At 43.7% G+C, this 17923-nt stretch overlaps 5 protein-coding genes across 7 annotated transcripts; all 5 read left to right on the forward strand.

Annotated features, from left to right (window-relative positions):
* The first annotated feature begins 410 nt into the window (after positions 1-410).
* On the forward strand, positions 411-1994 carry LOC111082844 (fibrinogen-like protein 1). Its single transcript, XM_041592408.1, has 3 exons — positions 411-851; positions 931-1547; positions 1622-1994. The coding sequence occupies exons 1-3, from the start codon at positions 411-413 to the stop codon at positions 1761-1763; spliced, it is 1200 nt and encodes a 399-aa protein (XP_041448342.1). The 3' UTR covers positions 1764-1994.
* A 1108-nt stretch (positions 1995-3102) lies between these two features.
* Positions 3103-6446, forward strand: LOC111082842 (protein transport protein Sec61 subunit alpha). Its single transcript, XM_022379058.2, has 4 exons — positions 3103-3261; positions 3499-3566; positions 4529-5620; positions 5695-6446. Exons 1-4 carry the CDS (start codon positions 3255-3257, stop codon positions 5956-5958), a joined length of 1431 nt encoding a protein of 476 aa, XP_022234750.1. The 5' UTR covers positions 3103-3254; the 3' UTR covers positions 5959-6446.
* Positions 6447-6825: 379 nt separating this feature from the next.
* Positions 6826-8697, forward strand: LOC111082864 (transmembrane protein 115). The gene is made up of 3 exons (XM_022379094.2): positions 6826-7626; positions 7689-8045; positions 8126-8697. Exons 1-3 carry the CDS (start codon positions 7103-7105, stop codon positions 8628-8630), a joined length of 1386 nt encoding a protein of 461 aa, XP_022234786.2. The 5' UTR covers positions 6826-7102; the 3' UTR covers positions 8631-8697.
* A 1342-nt stretch (positions 8698-10039) lies between these two features.
* On the forward strand, positions 10040-15743 carry LOC111082896 (UDP-N-acetylhexosamine pyrophosphorylase). Of its 3 annotated transcripts, none has more exons than XM_022379137.2 (3): positions 10040-10171; positions 11623-12018; positions 14308-15743. In XM_022379137.2, the coding sequence occupies exons 1-3, from the start codon at positions 10108-10110 to the stop codon at positions 15420-15422; spliced, it is 1575 nt and encodes a 524-aa protein (XP_022234829.1). In that variant the 5' UTR covers positions 10040-10107; the 3' UTR covers positions 15423-15743. The 3 variants fall into 3 exon arrangements, with proteins under 3 accessions (XP_022234829.1, XP_022234831.1, XP_022234830.1); XM_022379138.2 differs by lacking the exon at positions 10040-10171 and adding an exon at positions 11302-11534; XM_022379139.2 differs by lacking the exon at positions 11623-12018.
* A 491-nt stretch (positions 15744-16234) lies between these two features.
* Positions 16235-17649, forward strand: LOC111082897 (MTRF1L release factor glutamine methyltransferase). The gene is made up of 3 exons (XM_022379140.2): positions 16235-16580; positions 16665-17185; positions 17260-17649. Exons 1-3 carry the CDS (start codon positions 16311-16313, stop codon positions 17498-17500), a joined length of 1032 nt encoding a protein of 343 aa, XP_022234832.2. The 5' UTR covers positions 16235-16310; the 3' UTR covers positions 17501-17649.
* The last annotated feature ends 274 nt before the right edge of the window (positions 17650-17923 follow it).

The following is a 17923-nucleotide window of genomic DNA, read 5'->3' on the forward strand; positions in this document are numbered from 1 at the left end:
TTAAGATATTTAGCATACCCGGCCTTGTCTCGTTAAATTCGAATCCATGTCGGAGGAGGCGAACAACTTAAAACAGATTTGAATTTTTTCACCACGCTGCTCGCTGAATAATCAAATATAAATACATATATGTATGTATACAAGGGCGTAACCAGGGAGTAAAGCTGCCCCCTCCCTTAAGCATACTTTTTGATAAGAAACAAAATTTGTTTGATGTAAAATACATTGGACATTTTTGTGTTGTTTAATTGATTTGATGTGGCCCCCCCTTCGCGAAATCCTGGTTACGCCCTTGTATTCTACTGTATTACGCATTTCGTATGAGCAATGTGATAATAAATATATTTAAATGGGACTTAAATTGGAAATCAGTTCAGTTTTGCATCAACAGTGCTAGAGTCTAGTGAAACATGAGGTACTCGGGGATTTTCGTCATTATCCTTTGGATGTTTCTGCTAGGGAAGTCCTCGCTGGCCAGTGGATACGAAATGGCGCAGGAAGTTACCATCACGGAGCAGTTCAATGGATATTGTTTCTCAGTTATCCAGCCATTCCTCGATCATTTACTCAAGTTTAAAGAGGCAACCGATGACAATAATAAAATGAAAGACAAAATACACTCACTGGAGCTCACCATCAACAATTTGCAGAGTCAGTTACTAAAAAGTGAGACGGAAATAAAAAGCAATGTTCAACAAATCAAGTTGAAAGACGAACAAATCGAGGATCTCAGAGAGCAAATTAGGGGCAAAGACAAACAAATTAATGTAAAAGACGAACAAATCAAGGACAAGGACAAACAAATTAATGTGAAAGACGAACAAATCAAGGACAAGGACAAACAAATTAATGTGAAAGACGAACAAATCAAGGATCTTAGAGAGCGAAAGCAATGGCAAACAAATTAATGTAAAAGACGAACAAATCAAGGACAAAGTCAATCAAATCCATGTAAAAGACGAACAAATCAAGGATCTTAGAGAGCAAATCAAGGGAAAGGACAAACAAATTAACGTGAAAGACGAACAAATCAAGGATCTTAGAGAGGATGTGAAGATGATTTCTTGTCTCAATAGTGGCCAAAATGGCATTTTCAATATAAAAGTCAAGGGAATGGAGCCGTTTACAAGTCCCTGCGATTCGTCTGGATGGACGGTCATTCAACGGCGTATCAACGGAAGTGTTGACTTCAATCGCAGCTGGGCGAATTACAAAGATGGATTTGGATCCATCCACAGAAACTTCTTCCTGGGGCTGGAAAAAATCCATCAACTGACCTTGGCCCAGCCTCACGAGTTGTACATTCAACTTAGAGATGTGAATGGAACCACAAAATATGCTCGATACGATGATTTCAAACTAGGAAGCGAAAATGAAGCCTACAAACTGAAGTCGCTGGGAGAGTATTCAGGCACAGCCGGAGATTCATTTATTCACCATCTAGACATGAAGTTTACCACATTGGACCGGGATAATGACCTGGCTGAGACAAGCAATTGCGCGACAGATCATAGTGGTGGTTGGTGGTTTAAAAAGTGCGCTACAAGGTACTCATATTTTATTCAAAATAAACGATGTTAATTCATACGCATTTTTCATAACTATTTTCTTATTGTTACAGCACCCTCAATGGAATTTATTATGTTGATGGTAAAAGAACTACCTCTCAAAGGCACGGCATTCATTGGGGTTCGTGGAATAACTATGACTACACGATCTCGCTTACATTTTCACAAATGATGATAAGACCTAAGCCGTTATAAAATGGATACTAGTAATGATATTTGAATAGTAAAGTTAAAGCTGAAAGACGATTATAACTATCCAAAAATCAACTTATGCTAAAAAACAAAACAATATCTTAACAGAAGCGTCTCTTTCGAAGAAAACAATCAAAAATACTAGCAGTGGTTAAAAGAGGTTGCACGAAATGGATCAAAATTGTTTAGCAAACAATGCCAAATTTGATACCCTTGGAAGAAGGATGGAGATATTGAAATATATTAGATATACATCCATATATAATAAAAACTTGCAGGAATTAAACACGGTGAAAGATATCGAGATATTTTTTTTTTTTTTGTAAATAGTAAAGATAGGTTTAATCTACAAGTAGAATTTACAAAAAGTATTATTTTTTGCGGTTCAACTTTAGTTATTTAAGCCTAGTACTCAGACGCGCTAAATATATATCCTATATATCCTCGGTATATTTATGGTATATTTCGGTATTTTTCGTATCGTTAAGTCCGGCGATCACACTGACAGCCTAATGATGCGCGTTCCCGTAAGATACATTTGATTTGTATGGGAAAAGATTCAGCAACATGGGGAAATGAATTAGCAGCATTGTTCTGCAACTTTGGCACGAAATGAGCAACAAATCTGAATACCTTGGGACAATGGACATTATCGAATAGAGGTAATATTTGTAGTTTCAGGCTCTAATTAATGCAGTCTCTGTTTTAAAATTGTTAACGAAATTGTGCAGCTTATGGGTACCAATAATGGGCATCAGAACCGGGATAAATGTATTTATAAAACACAAAACATGTCAATTATTAATGTTAATATTAATATAAATGGAGCTTGGAACAACAAATTTAACATCAATTAAGGGAAATAAGGTACAAAAATGATTAATGAATTGGATAAAATTAGGGCTGAAAGGGCTAACTAGCTAGTTATATTAAACGGAATATCAAAATTATGGAATGCGATTTCAATCAATAAAATAGAACGTTAGCCCATTGTCGACCAGGGGGTATTTAATATTTCCACTAAATTTATGTAACTTTAACATATTTTACGCGTTACAGGTGAAAGATGTCGGTGGTTATTTTTGTTTTTTAAGTAAAGAGGAGGATGGAGCTACAAGGAGCCTTTACAAACAGTTTTATTTTCCGTGGTCTAACAAAGGCTGCTCAGCTTTTTAAATAGAGGGGTGTTAAGTGGGTTAAGACTGCCCTGGTTTTCTTATGGTATGGTATTTAAATGGTATTTCTCGAAACTGAATTGGTATTTAATGGTATTTATTTTTTGGTCACGGTCACACTGAATGACACGTCTTTAATTTACGAAAATTTCCGAACACGAGTGTTTTCGTGTTCACTCGTTTTCGTTTTTCCGTGGCGTGCGTTGCGTTCGTAGCGCAGCTAAAAGTATAACTTTCTAATTTTTGTATAGAAAGTGCAACAGTCCAGCCGGACCAGACCGTCAGTTTCCCAGAGGCGCGCTAACACAAATCAAACACAATGGGAAGTAAGTAGATCATCGTTCAGTTCACAATTACTGCATATTTCCAAAGAGTGCGATTTTCGCGTAAAGTAAAGTGCCGCTTCCAGTGGAACGAGCACCCGCACCCCCGTTGCTCTTTTGCTTACGTATACAAAAAAAAAAAATAAAATTTCGGGTTGCAGCTCTAATTGTGTGATTTGCTTGAATTAAAAAAATGGAGTTTCGCGTCTAATCACAGCCTTTTCCATTCATTATTTGCAGTCAAATTCCTCGAAGTTATTAAACCCTTCTGCAGTATACTGCCGGAAATTGCAAAGCCCGAGCGCAAGGTGTGTATAATATGGTTGTAACTAATGTTTAAGACAAGTTCAATGCTAGCAATATGTGGGGGGGAGTGGAATGCAAGTAATTTGTTTCATTTGAATCCAATTTGTTTTGCATACAGCGGCTTATTGCATTTGTGTGTGTGTTCCTTGTTTCGTTTGACAATTGGTCAGCAGCTGCCAGTGTTGCCAGCGCACTCGTTTGGCTTTCACTTGTCAAAAAAAAAAATGTAAGCAAAGCGCCACGCAAACAGTTTGCTTGTGCATAAAGTGATGAGTGAAAAAGATGGGTAAAGGCAAATAAAATGCTTGAAAAGAGTTCGCGTTCAAAAGCTTTATTGAGAAGTTAATTTGTGTCATAAATTTGAGCTTAACGTGTCTAAGAATCGGCTAAAAAGTGGTTATTTTCAGTTACCTACCAAAAAGAGTTTGTGCTAAATATATTGCGTTATATTATTTTACCTTTGCCAAATATTTTCATTGACGAATCGTCAGATTTCCACCTCATCGAATCTGCTACTTTTCTTATCACAGCCCCACTACTTTTGCGTGCTACTTGTTGCCAGAGTACCTTTTACATACACACACACACACACACACAACACTCGCGTACACAAACGCGACGTGGAAACGTCAAACTTCGGGTCGGTCGCATTCGCCCGAAGCTGTGAGCCGAACCACTGTCGACGTCAGCCTCGTGGGTTATTTTTGTTGTTAACCATATGATGGGGAGGGGGGGCAGACACGACGATGACGATGACAATGCCGATGAGCAAACCAGATTTTGTTTAAACATTTCCCCCACGTACACACACGCCCACAGAGCACATGTGGGTCAACATAGCGGCACTTGCACGCCTAGTTTAGGTTCAAGGCTAATTAATGAAAGGGTTTATAATTAATTAATAATTAATATGTATGCATGTATGTATGTATAAGGCTAATCTCCTTGTTTAATTTCCCCCCAGATCCAATTCAGAGAAAAAGTACTATGGACCGCCATCACACTGTTCATTTTCCTGGTGTGCTGCCAGATCCCACTGTTCGGCATCATGAGCTCCGACTCGGCGGATCCCTTCTACTGGATTCGTGTCATCCTGGCCTCCAACCGTGGTACCCTCATGGAGCTGGGTATCTCGCCCATTGTCACCTCGGGCCTGATCATGCAGCTGCTGGCCGGAGCGAAGATCATTGAGGTCGGTGACACGCCCAAGGATCGCGCCCTATTCAACGGAGCCCAGAAGCTGTTCGGCATGGTTATCACCATTGGCCAGGCCATCGTCTATGTGATGACTGGCATGTACGGTGATCCAGCGGAAATTGGAGCCGGCGTTTGTCTGCTCATCATCATTCAGCTGTTTGCCGCCGGTCTGATTGTGCTGCTGCTCGACGAGCTGCTGCAGAAGGGCTATGGCCTGGGATCGGGTATTTCCCTTTTCATTGCCACCAACATTTGCGAGACGATCGTGTGGAAGGCATTCTCCCCCACCACGGTGACGACGGGACGTGGCACCGAGTTCGAGGGCGCTGTGATTGCCCTGTTCCACCTGATGGCCACCAGGAACGATAAGGTTCGTGCTCTGCGCGAGGCCTTCTACCGCCAGAACCTGCCCAATCTGATGAACCTGCTGGCCACCATTCTGGTGTTCGCTGTCGTCATCTACTTCCAAGGCTTCCGCGTGGATCTACCCATCAAGAGTGCCCGCTACCGCGGCCAGTACAGCAGCTATCCCATCAAGCTGTTCTACACCTCCAACATTCCCATCATTCTGCAGTCGGCTCTCGTCTCCAACTTGTACGTGATTTCCCAGATGTTGGCCGTCAAGTTCAATGGCAACTTCTTCATCAATCTGCTCGGCGTGTGGGCCGATGTTGGTGGCGGCGGCCCAGCCCGCTCCTACCCGATCGGTGGTCTGTGCTACTATCTGTCGCCGCCCGAAAGCGTCGGCCACATACTCACTGACCCCATTCACGCCCTGCTCTACATTGTCTTCATGTTGGGCTCCTGTGCGTTCTTCTCCAAGACCTGGATCGATGTGTCCGGCAGCTCAGCCAAGGATGTAAGTAGCTTAAAGCTTCGGTAAACGTAATATCAAGGTGAAAAAACTAACTTGGATTTTGTTGCTTTCTGCAGGTTGCCAAGCAGCTGAAGGAGCAGCACATGGTGATGCGCGGCCATCGCGAGAACTCCATGATCCACGAGCTGAATCGCTACATACCGACGGCAGCGGCTTTCGGTGGTCTCTGCATCGGTGCATTGTCGGTGATGGCCGATTTCCTTGGCGCCATCGGCTCCGGCACGGGTATCCTGCTGGCTGTGACCATCATTTACCAGTACTTTGAGATTTTCGTCAAGGAACAATCTGAAATGGGCGGCATGGGCACGCTGCTGTTCTAAGCAGTGTCATTCCGGAATGCAATCAATCAACACCAATACTTCATCATATTTCTCACACGCTCGCTCGCTCGTTCGCCCATTAAAACAAAACAAACTAAAAAAAACAATCTAAATTCCGTATATTGTTTTTTTTTGTGTTTGTTTGTTTTTTTTTTACGTCCGAATTCCCACTATCAGCATACTTTTAAGGCGGTTCCCCTGCTACCCACGAAGCGTACCGTACATAATGAACGAGAGAAACTTTATTTTGTATAGTTTTTAGTTGTATTCAATTGTGAGACTACATTGCTTGAGTTCAATATTTCTGCGAATTGATTGAATGTCAATGCAATAATTGTTTAAATATTAAATCAAATGAAATACTATATTTAAAAGCCAGACAAGAGGGGGAATATTGAAATTATTAAAACGAAGTTGTACATCAAACGAACACACGCATACAAATTGTCATAATAAAACGTAAATTAGATAACTTTTTTAATTGAAAAGGTCTCTTCTCTTTTTTAAATTAATTTGCGAATTGTATGAAATTAAGTTCAAAAAGGAAAAAAGTGCGCGCCCAAGTGGCTTATCGATATGGCTATCGACATACATATCAGTGACTATTTAACTGCTGACGTATTGCCAAATCAGCTTTTTTTTTCCTGCCATATATCTGTGTATAAATGTTTTATGGGATCGAAAAGGCTGCCTTCTGCCTCTAACACACAATCTAATCAAATTTAATATACCCCCTAGTATCTTTGTGTAGTATACCCGAGCATAAGGATAAAAATGTATCATTAATTTATTTTTAGCCATTTCTTCATAGCTATTTTCAAGCCAATCTAGCTGCATTTTACACGACTGGCGGGTATTCTGTGTAGTTTAGCGACTGGTCACACTGGTGCAACAAAATGAGAAATAAAGTGAAACCAAATCGTAAATAAAACAAAACTTTGTGCAAATTGAAGGCCAGCGGAACGTCCGGACTTGCGACGCACACGATAACAAACGCATAACGCATTTAACATACGGCACAGCATCGGGGGACTCGCATGCAGCAGGCTAAATAACAACAGATCGGACGGACAACAATTGAAATACACCAGGCAGAAAAATCATCAGACTCTCACAGCGACAGCAGTAGTAGTTTCGAGTTGCCATGTCAGCTCCACTCGCACGAAACTGGCCCTATATATGGCAACAGCTGAACGCCCTGCTGCACAACACCTCGCCGGTGATAACGCTAATCTGTGTGGTCACCACATTCGGCTACCTGCTCTCCTTCTCGGAGCAGGCCATCCTCCTATTGAGCGTCACACCCGGCTACATATTGCCGAATGGAAAATTCTGGATATGGACTGCATTCACATTCTGTTTCATCGAGCTGCACTGGTGGGAGGTGGCCGTTGATGTCGTCACTGTTGGGCTGTGTGGCAAGATGCTCGAGCCGCTCTGGGGCCAGCTGGAGATGTTCAAGTTCTTTGCGCTGAGCAATTTTGGCGTCTCGCTGCTGACGACCATCTACTATTTATTCTACTACATGGTGACCAAGAATCCAACCATTCTATTCGATGTGCACATCCATGGCCTGGCCGGCTATGTGGCTGGCATTTGTGTGGCCGTGCGGCAAATAATGCCCGATCATTTGATCTTCAAGACCCGCTACGGACGTCTGACCAATAGGTGAGTAATCCCGTCATATGACATGATTGAGTGCTGATTCTGCCTCTTCACTTGCCCCAAAGGAACGTACCCCTCACCGTGCTCATAATGGCAATTATTTCATGGGCTATTGGCCTGCTGGATGGCACATATCCGGCCATGTTTGCCTCCGGCTCTCTGGTCTCCTGGATCTACTTGCGTTTTTATCAGCATCATCCGAATGGGCGTGGCGACAGCTCGGAGAGCTTCACATTTGTTAGCTTCTTTCCGAATGTTTCGCAGCCGTTTATCAGCGTTTTGGTTAATCCCATTTACAACTGCTGTTTGCGGGCGGGCGTGGTCAAAACGCCCACGCCATTGCGCACGATATCAACGGCCAGTCTGACGTCGATCTCAGTGCAAATGCCCGGTGCGGATCCGCATGATATTGAGCGCAGGCGGTAAGCGATGCGTTCGATAGCTCGAACGAAATGTTTTTATTTATTTTGTTTTTTTGCTAAATATTGTTCCAATATTGCAGTCAAATTGCTTTGAAGGCGTTGAGTGAGCGCTTGAAGGCCACCGATTCCACGCGGCACGCCCAGCTGCCCAAGTCGTATCCCCAGCAGCCGCAGCTGCAGCAGCATCACCATCATCAGCACCAGCATCAGTCTCATCATCATCAGCAGCAGCAGCAGCAGCAGAAGCATCACACTCACAGCCATGGAGCTGGACACACACACAGTCATGGGGCTGGACACAGTCATAGTCATAGTCATGGTCCTGGGCCGGCACAGACACCGCAGCCCGATTTCCTGAAGCCCAGCAGCACTTCCACTCAGCTGCCCATCACAACGTCGCGGGCCGAGCCGCGTATGATAAGCACCATGAGTACCATTGCAATACCAATGCCGGCGCCGCCAACCAAAGATGGCAACGCTGCTGCTGCTGCTGCCGTGGCTGGAGTAGAGGAGCCCACAGCAGCTGGTGTAGCCGCTACGCTAATCAATTTGGATGACGTGCCGACAACGTCATCATCGGCTTAGACAAGTGTTTCTTCGTTTTGAACATAAATGAATTTTTTGATATTTAAAAGAATGATCTAATTAATGATTTACGCCCATGTTTTGTATGATTTTGCATCAAGTACGTATCTCACCTACTATCTCTTCTTACTACCTACTTCCTGGCCCTGCCCCTGCCACACACTCTTGTAATTACCGTTCGTAAGTCTGTAGAGTCCCTTAGATTAGACGCTTGCTTGCTACGCCACACACCGCGGTCCGTGCTCCTAAGAAACCGTGAAATATGGGACAAAAAGAGAGAGAGAGAAACCTTCCAGGCAAACCTTTGAGCATAACTAAAGCCTATACATAGATGCATACTTTCTGTTGTAGTCCTTACATGTAATTGAAATCGATGCTTTATTTAGTTCATAATTGTAAATATATTTAAACAAAACAAAAAAGAAAGAGCCAAAAAAAAAAAACCAATTAGAGTTTCTTCTATTCAAGCTAAATTTTAAATTGCATTTTTAAATATTTTATAATCAAAACTTAAAGCAGTTCAGGCGAATTTTCGATGCGGAAGAATGGGAGCTATAAGAAACATTTACAAACATTTCTATTTTCTGCGGCTTAACTCAATTTGTTCACCTGTTTAAATGGCGCGTGGGGTTAATGGGGATAAGCCCAGAGGTCAGATCAGCTTAATTTATTTTTTGTGCACAAAAACTTTTTTTTTTTGTTACTGGTTACTGGTTACTGGTTCTCGGTTTCTGAGGTCACTCGACAAAACAAATCAAGTTTTTTTTCCAAATATTAAGACACATTTCAAATTGACCGCCAAACTCAATTTAGCGCATCAAAAATACTGACATTTTTCGCTCTCAATTCGTGGAGAGATTGCAAAATTTGCTCTCAATTCGTGGAGAATATGGTAATATTAAACGGAATATCAATATCGAGGAATATCAACGTCGAATGTTTTGAAAAAACAATCGATACTATCGTGATAGTATCGGGCTGAAATAATTATTAAAAAACCATTGAAACCTTTTAGGAACTTGTCCATTGTAATAATTAGATGCCACCTGTCGAATTTTTTTACAAATTTGTCTTCGTATTTTATAGCAGCCAATCCAAACATATCAAGAGCGCAACGACTGTAGCTCGATACTATCATGATAGTCGCAAAACCGTCGATAGTAGAGACTAGCAGTAAAATATCGATACTATCGATAGTGCCCTCGATGGTTTGACACCTCTAGTCGTATTGTATTTATTGGATTTTTTGTATTTAAGTTAATTTATTTCGAGTGGCGTGCCTGGTGGACACATTGGGTTTTAAATTAGTCAACTTGCGTACAAGTAGTAAATGGCATGGCCCACACAACGATGGCACAGTGAAAACCCAGTGGAAAAAGCAAGGGAATCGGCAATTGGCATAGGGCAGTGCAAGTGCAAGCGCCTCCAATCATAATATTAGGGTGTGTGTCAGGTGGCCCCCACAGCCCACACATAAATGGGTCGCCACAATTACAATTTGCTGCAGCACCAGCACACAAATGTGCGGCGCCATCGCAATGGTGAGTAGCAAAAACAAAAGAAAAGAAAAAAGAGTATAATATTATATTGATAATGATAAAACGAAGGCGGGCAGGGCCCAACGTTCCGCGATAAGAGTCCGGTCCGCAGCAAGCGGAAAACAAATTGTGTGTTATCGTCGTTTCTTTCCGTTTTTGGCTGAGACTGTGTGCGTGTGTGTGTGTGTGTGCTGGAGGGGGGTTTTGCCGTTTTTTATGGCTACGTGTGTATTTCAGCAGCGCCCCCCATCATAGTATATTACATGCAGGGTCAGGCAGGGGCAGTTCGAGCGCTGTCTTACCTTCTCTTTAATATGACTTGGATCCACGATCCAGCTTAGGCCTCTTTGGCTTCGTGGCAAAAACAAAAACCAAACAAACCGGCCTAGAAACCACCACCAGATCGCATATCAATTTTTGTAGCCAATTCTTGGCTTAATTTTTAAATGCCATATCCATAACCTTTCCAATAACTTGAGGCCCAAACCCATACAACTAGTTTCGGTAGTGGGATAGTGTGGGATAAACTAGTTTATCAGGAACTGCCCTTAAGGTGTGTTGTTTCCTTGTTGTCCAGAGCCCCCAGGGGGCCCAGCTCTTACTTTCACTTGAGCCACACTGCTGTGTGCCGTTCAGGGCCGTTTGGTTTTTGCATTCGCAACACCCGACCACCGCTCCCTCCCACCGCTGGAGGTAGTCCCAGCCCAGTCGATTGCAGCCCAAAAAGCATATCGCTGTCTGTCGGCTTGATGGACTTGTGTCATGCCCTAGAGGAAGACTTAATTGTAGAAATATTCCTTAAATATTGTCTCTGATTCTGCATCAAATGCAGTCCCTGGCTCTCACAGGGTAGCAGCACCAACAACAACTGGCCTAGCCATAATCATAGCCATGTTAATATGCGCCTGCAAATACGTCAAAACAGAGGCACACAAACACTGGCGCACATTCCAACCAAAAGCAAAACCAAAACCAAAACCAAAAGCAAGACACATGCGCGCCTGCCAGTCAAAGCTGCCAGCGACAATGGCAGAGAGAGAGACAAAGACGGAGGCGGCCGAGGCAGTGGCAGTGGTGGTGGTGGGGCAGCTCCACTTTTGAGCAAGAAAAACCACTGAGGGCGATCGCTTGGCTCTCAGTTGCGCTTTGGCTACCACGTATAACGGTTCGCGAAGGCGCTCCAAAGCTCCAAATAAATAAAAAAATACGAAAAAAAAACCCGTAAACAGTTTGTAACGAAACGTTGTCACTGGCTCCGGCTCTGTCTCTGTCTCTGCTATCTGTTTTATCGCAGCCTCGTCATATTATCACTCCACTCACTCACGGAACTCACGGGGCATAGGGAGAGAGACAGTTGGACAGAAAAGTACATGAATTTCCAGCCTACTTTTTCCACTACTCCATTAGCTAAATCAACAACCACTAATTGCGCCCCCTGTTTCACCACTCTGCAGCCAGCGTTGGTGCCACCACAAAAAACGCCACACCAGTAGTAATAGCCACAACAACGGACATGACGGATTACCTGTCGCTGCAGACGCGACTCGCCCAGGTGCATCAGGAGCATCTGCTGAAGTTCTGGCCCGAGCTAACAGCTGACGAGCGCGCCGATCTGGTGCGTGACATCGAGGAACTGAATCTGGATGAGATCAAAAAGTATTTCGATCGGGCCACCGTCTCCATGAATGAGAACGGCATCAAGCTGGACGATCGACTGCAGCCCATACCCGATGGCAAGGTGCTATCCATTGCGCGCACACCCCAGGAGCAGCTGCACTCGTATCGGGACGAGGGATTGCGTCAGATCAGCAACGGACATGTCGCTGTGCTGCTTATGGCGGGCGGACAAGGTAAGTGTTGAAGGTCATGCAACAATACCCAAAGGGAGCCTATCAAAGGGGAGCGAAAAGCCAAACAGATGAAAACAAAAAACACACACACGAAACACAAAAAAACACTTGTGTTTAATTAGCACAAATGATTAGCCAAAGGTGGTTTGGGTTTTGCTCTTGGCTTGGGAACTATAACTGAAGCATTAATTCTGATATTTGTAGCAGTCGTTTGGGCTTTGTCGATTATACAGATTATCTGCTGAGTGTATTATACATTATACATATGTATATATATATATACATTTATGTACATATATAAATCAAAAGAAAATAATCAAAGAATGATTAAGTTCCAATGAAAAGATCTGCTGATATTTTTCCAATAAATTTTAAAACTAAATGAGATGTAAAATATGATATTAGATGGGATTTTAGGGGAAAAAATTAAATAGAATGTATGCAAAAATTAAAAAATAGGAATAAATAAAATTAAAATTAAATTTTACAGAAATAGGAGAAATAAATAAAATATAAAATTAAATTTTACAGAAATAGGAGAAATAAATAAAATTAAAATTAAATTTTACAGAAATAGGAGAAATAAATAAAAATAATAATATTACAGAAATAGGAGAAATAAATAAAAATAAAATTAAATTTTACAGAAATAGGAGGAGACATTCCCAAGCTTAATAATTTCGTTTGAAATGCCCCGCATAAACTCCTAAAACTATCTCTGCGTCTCAAGGGCAGCAGCGCAGCTGATGACTAATGCATTTGTTTTTCTGCATTTGTAGAGAAATTCGCTCTGCAGAGTTGTGTTGTTATATTTGTGATGTCTCTCGTATTTTTTTCTGTTTCTATTTGTTTCCATCTGATATCAAACGGAGCAGACCCCCCCCAACCACCCACACACCCACACACAGACACAACTCCACACACCACTCACATTTCTGCCTTGATGTGCAATAAACAAAATGTAAACTCAAATACAGAGCAAAGAGCAACAAGTTCCAACATTAGCGCAGACCGCTGCTTGTCTCTGTGTGTGTTGGTGTGCAAAAAAAAACTAATTAACTTGATATCAAAAGCCCCCGGAGCCACACAGCCGGGGGGACGCACTCCGTGCCGTTTCAATCTCAATCAGCTGCCCACTCAAGCAGCTGCCTGATTGTTTGTTGCTGCAATTGTAATTCCATGTGCAAGAGACAAGACAACAAACCAACACGCGCGCTCAAGCTGCAGCAAAATGTAAGCCATTCTTATGGCCAGTCACTGCCTTTCTTTTTTTTGTGTGTTTTTTTTTAATATATGTATTTTGTATGCAGCACAACGCTGGTCGTACCTTAGAGGAGAAGGGTATATAAAATAGTAAGAAGAACCAGCCATAGCTGCAATAGCTGCTATAGAGAATGGCTGTGGCAGAATAGGCTTAACAATGCAATCCATTTGGCATTTATTTACTCTGCTTTGAAGAACGCTCTTTGCGTGTTTGGTTCTCCATTAATATCCAATGTTCACTCACTCAAACAACTGCGGAATCTTCAGCACAGAGTATGCCTCAAGTCTTGACCCGCTCCATATCGTTCTTATTCGTTTTATTTTGTTCGGTCTGCGCCTGGCACTGCTGTTCCATTCAAGCGCCATATTGAAATGTTGGCGGCATTTGACATTTCCTTTCCCGTTTTTAATGTGAGCGCGAACCAGCAGAGAGGTGCAGTCGAATCACGTAATTGACTTGAAAGAAATCAAACGAAACAGAGATAAAAAAGAACGTCGGGTTGGAGGCAGGGCCGGGGGCCATTGTACCCTTATAGTAGTGTGGGCCTATGCCTCGTCGTAGTATTTAATGCACGTAGCCCAACGCTCAAACGGTACTAGGCGTACGAGTAGAAATAAATAATGATGCCGATGCCGATGCCATATTCCCCCGTAGCTCCATGGACTCTACATGGCTGGCAGCAGCGGCTATTTGGTGGTTCGCCAACCGATAAATTGCATATATCAAGCCAACAGATCAACTGATAATTAAAAACCGGTAGTGCGGCTGCTGACCTTCTGGGCTTTGCCGCTTAAATGTTAAAAATGGGTAGACAAGTGTGGGACAATAGACAAAGCATAAAGCCCAAAAATAAAATACAATAAAATAAAATAAAAGTAACATGTTTTTTAAGGCCAACAGGGTAGGAAATCGAATAGGTTGCACTTCTTGTTAGCGGATGATTAATGGCAGACACTTTTCCTCGTTTATGCAGAGTTTCCCTTTGCTAATACTCGCGCCCCCGCGCGCTCCGTTACTCTTTGCAGGCACACGACTTGGCTTCGATCATCCCAAGGGCATGTACGATGTGGGACTACAGTCGCGAAAGTCTCTGTTCCGCATTCAGGCCGAACGCATACTGAAGCTGGAGGAGCTGGCCCAGGAGGCGAACGGAAAGCGCGGCCGCATCACCTGGTATATCATGACGTCGGAGCACACAGTGCAGCCGACATACGACTACTTTGTGGCGAATAACTTCTTTGGCCTGAGGCCGGAGGATGTGCTGCTCTTCGAGCAGGGCTCACTGCCATGCTTCGAATACGATGGACGCATCATTCTGGACGAGAAGCATCGCGTGGCGCGCGCCCCCGATGGCAATGGTGGCATATACAGGGCGATGAAGCGACAGGGCATACTGGAGGATATGCAAAAGCGCGGCCTGCTCTATTTGCATGCCCACAGTGTGGACAATATACTGATCAAGGTGGCCGATCCCGTCTTCATTGGCTACTGTGTGCAGGAGAAGGCCGACTGTGCGGCCAAGGTGGTGGAGAAGGCCGCCCCCAATGAGCCCGTGGGCGTGGTGGCCATTGTCGATGGCAAATACCAGGTGGTCGAGTACAGTGAGATCTCCGCCAAGACAGCAGAGATGCGCAATTCGGACGGTCGGCTGACCTTCAGTGCGGGCAACATTTGCAATCACTTCTTCAGCGCCAGTTTCCTGCAGGATATCGGCAATAAGTTCGAGCAGGAGCTGAAGCTGCACGTGGCCAAGAAGAAGATCCCGTTCGTGGACAATGCCGGCAAGCGGCTGACCCCCGACAAGCCCAATGGCATCAAGATCGAGAAGTTTGTGTTCGATGTGTTCGAATTTGCGCAAAAGTTTGTGGCCATGGAGGTGCCGCGTGACGAGGAGTTTAGCGCTCTGAAGAATGCCGATGTGGCCGGCAAGGACTGCCCCAGCACCGCCCGAACGGACCTGCATCGCCTGCACAAGAAGTACATTGAAACCGCCGGCGGCATTGTGCACGGTGACATCTGTGAGATCTCACCGTTCGTCACATATGCCGGTGAGAATCTCGCCTCGCAGGTCGAGGGCAAATCGTTCACCAGTCCCGTTTATCTGAGGGACACACGCGATCCACTGCACGGCCACCTCTGACTGACATCGCCAATATAGACTGAGGATGATTGTTTATCGTTCTTTTTTGTGTGTGTTTGTTTGTTTGTGTGCGTTTATTTCAACATGAATGTTGAATGTGTTCGCTCGCTCGTTCGTTCCATCATCAACGGAAATTCCATTAAATTTTCAGTACTTAAAGGAAAACTTGTAAAAAATTTGTTGCTTAATTTTCTTTCTGTTGTTTTTTTTTGTTTCGTTTTTTCGGTATAAAATTGTGCAATCGTAATGTGAATATATACAATACACATAAAATGGTATGAATATTTTAATATGTTGTAAAATATAAATAAAAACTGATAAGTATGGCAAAGGTTTTTCTTTCTACAATTCTCTGGAAATCAATCAAGATAGTTAGAGCGGAACGTAGCGGAAATGCACTCCTAGACCCAAGCCCAGGCCCAGGCCCATGTGTATGCACAAGTGTCTTGCGCTATTTACAAGGCTGTTAAATGGTTTATTTGATCAGAGAGTAAATAAATTTTGCACTTGATAACATTATTATCAGACATGGCAGACAATTTTGAAGCGTGCCAGGAATTACAAAGAACAAAAAAAGAATTGCAAGAATTTCAAAGGCCATTCTTGTATGACAAATTATAAAAAAACTTACAAATTGTATTATAAATAAGAGCTGGTGGGTTTTGATTTTTTTTATAAAAAGAAACAATAAATTAACTGCCAGTTTACCCCATTTTCAAATTGTTTCCGCTTTTCACAATACGGTCACACTTAGAGCTGATTGTCAAGCGATTGGCAAGAAATCGATAAGAAGCAGTGTTGGTTAATGTTCAAATTAAAAAGACCTGCAGTGGCGGGTGTCAACATTTTTGTTGATAAAAAAAAAAATTAGATAATAAGCCCTAAATTATGTTTAAAAACTTGACACGGTCCGTGCGCGGCCTGACCTCGCGCGCACTCACGCATTATAATTATGCCACCAGCAGCAGCAGCAGCAGCAGTGGCAGTGGCAGTGGCAGTAGCAGTAGCAGCGGAAGTGCTACAAATTCCACTGGTGACCAATTTGTTGCCGTAACGAAGGCCACGGAGGGTTGGCTGCAGAAGCTACAGGACGCCGGCGTTCCAGATACCGAATTCAATGTGAAATGCATTGTGTCGCATGTGCTGAAGCGTAAATTTGTAAAGTATCAGTCAGTAAACGGCATTCGAAACACACACAACTAACCTCACTTATGCCCTCCCCGCCCCCCTGCCAAACAACAGAACACCGTGCCCGACAACTTTGCCCAGCTGCAGTTCGATGCCCAACAACTGGCGGACTTTGAGCGCTTCCTGGAGGCACGCTGTGCCCGCATGCCGCTGCAGCACATCATCGGCGAATGGGATTTCTTGGACATTACCCTAAAGACAGCGCCCACTGTGTTCATTCCACGGCCCGAGACGGAGGAGTTTGTGCGTCTGGTCATCGAGAGCTATAAGCATGCGAAGCATGTAAATATGCTGGAAGTGGGCTGTGGATCGGGCGCCATGTCCCTATCGATGCTGCACGCACTGCCCCAGGTGGAGGCGACGGCCATTGAGCGGAGTAAGGCGGCCACGGTTCTGGCTGTGGAAAATGCCAAGCTATTGGGTCTGCAGCATCGTTTCCAGGTGCACAATCACACCATGGTGGCGGACCAATACATGCCAGAGCCGCTCAAGGAAAAGAAGTACGATTTGATCATATCAAATCCGCCCTACGTGAAGACGGACGAGTTTCAGTTCCTGCATCCCGAAGTGGTGGTGTGAGTGCAAAGTCGTCGCAGCTCAATGCAGAATCTCTGTAAATGCTATGGATTTCATTTCTCTCTTTGGTTAGGTATGAGAATCTGAATGCCTTGGATGGCGGCTCGGATGGCTTGAGAGTGGCACGCGTGGTCTTTGATCTGGCCTGCCGTCACCTGCATTCCGGTGGCAAGCTGTGGCTGGAGCTGGGCAACGAGCATCCGCCCATGGTCAAAACGATAATGCATCTCAAGTACGAGGGTCGCCTCAACTTTGTGGGCAGCTACTGCGATCAGTATAAGCGCGAGAGATTCGTGCAGATTGAGAAGGTCTAGAATATAAGACATACAAATTAATGCAACCTACGATTAGTCAATGCCTAAGCAATTAAGCTGTGATTTAGACTCAACCTGTACGCTCACACACAGAGGCTCACAATTATAGTATACATATATGGAATCAATATATAGCGCGCGCAGTTTAATCCTTCAACGATCTTTTCCTCCCGCCTATGAAAGCTGGCATGCATGCAGCTTTAAGCACAAACAAAGCGAGAGAAAGCTTTTACGCTGCCGCACAGTGGTCGATTCTGCCAATCTGGCAGGCAATAAATGAAAATTTTTTTTAATTTTTGGAGGTTGCCGAAAGCTGGAGAGAGTGCCACAGATGTTTACAATATTTTCAAAAACACAACGGAAAAATGGTAGAACGAAAAAATTATATTTACTGCAACAGCTGCAATTAGTTCTGGGCGCCCA

The sequence above is a fragment of the Drosophila obscura genome, unplaced genomic scaffold (genome assembly GCF_018151105.1).
Source record: "Drosophila obscura isolate BZ-5 IFL unplaced genomic scaffold, ASM1815110v1 contig_179, whole genome shotgun sequence".
NCBI lineage: Eukaryota > Metazoa > Arthropoda > Insecta > Diptera > Drosophilidae > Drosophila > Drosophila obscura.

Coding starts and splice junctions, on each gene's coding strand:
- LOC111082844 (XM_041592408.1), top strand. CDS start 411: ATGAGGTACTCGGGGATTTTCGTCATTATCCTTTGGATGTTTCTGCTA. Junction 852..930: donor ACAAGGACAAACAAATTAAT/GTGAAAGACGAA, acceptor GAACAAATCAAG/GACAAAGTCAATCAAATCCA. Junction 1,548..1,621: donor TTTAAAAAGTGCGCTACAAG/GTACTCATATTT, acceptor TTATTGTTACAG/CACCCTCAATGGAATTTATT.
- LOC111082842 (XM_022379058.2), top strand. Junction 3,567..4,528: donor TTGCAAAGCCCGAGCGCAAG/GTGTGTATAATA, acceptor ATTTCCCCCCAG/ATCCAATTCAGAGAAAAAGT. Junction 5,621..5,694: donor CCGGCAGCTCAGCCAAGGAT/GTAAGTAGCTTA, acceptor TGCTTTCTGCAG/GTTGCCAAGCAGCTGAAGGA.
- LOC111082864 (XM_022379094.2), top strand. CDS start 7,103: ATGTCAGCTCCACTCGCACGAAACTGGCCCTATATATGGCAACAGCTG. Junction 7,627..7,688: donor TACGGACGTCTGACCAATAG/GTGAGTAATCCC, acceptor CTTGCCCCAAAG/GAACGTACCCCTCACCGTGC. Junction 8,046..8,125: donor CATGATATTGAGCGCAGGCG/GTAAGCGATGCG, acceptor CCAATATTGCAG/TCAAATTGCTTTGAAGGCGT.
- LOC111082896 (XM_022379137.2), top strand. CDS start 10,108: ATGGGTCGCCACAATTACAATTTGCTGCAGCACCAGCACACAAATGTG. Junction 10,172..11,622: donor TGTGCGGCGCCATCGCAATG/GTGAGTAGCAAA, acceptor ACCACTCTGCAG/CCAGCGTTGGTGCCACCACA. Junction 12,019..14,307: donor GCTTATGGCGGGCGGACAAG/GTAAGTGTTGAA, acceptor TACTCTTTGCAG/GCACACGACTTGGCTTCGAT.
- LOC111082897 (XM_022379140.2), top strand. CDS start 16,311: ATGTTTAAAAACTTGACACGGTCCGTGCGCGGCCTGACCTCGCGCGCA. Junction 16,581..16,664: donor ATGTGCTGAAGCGTAAATTT/GTAAAGTATCAG, acceptor GCCAAACAACAG/AACACCGTGCCCGACAACTT. Junction 17,186..17,259: donor CTGCATCCCGAAGTGGTGGT/GTGAGTGCAAAG, acceptor CTCTTTGGTTAG/GTATGAGAATCTGAATGCCT.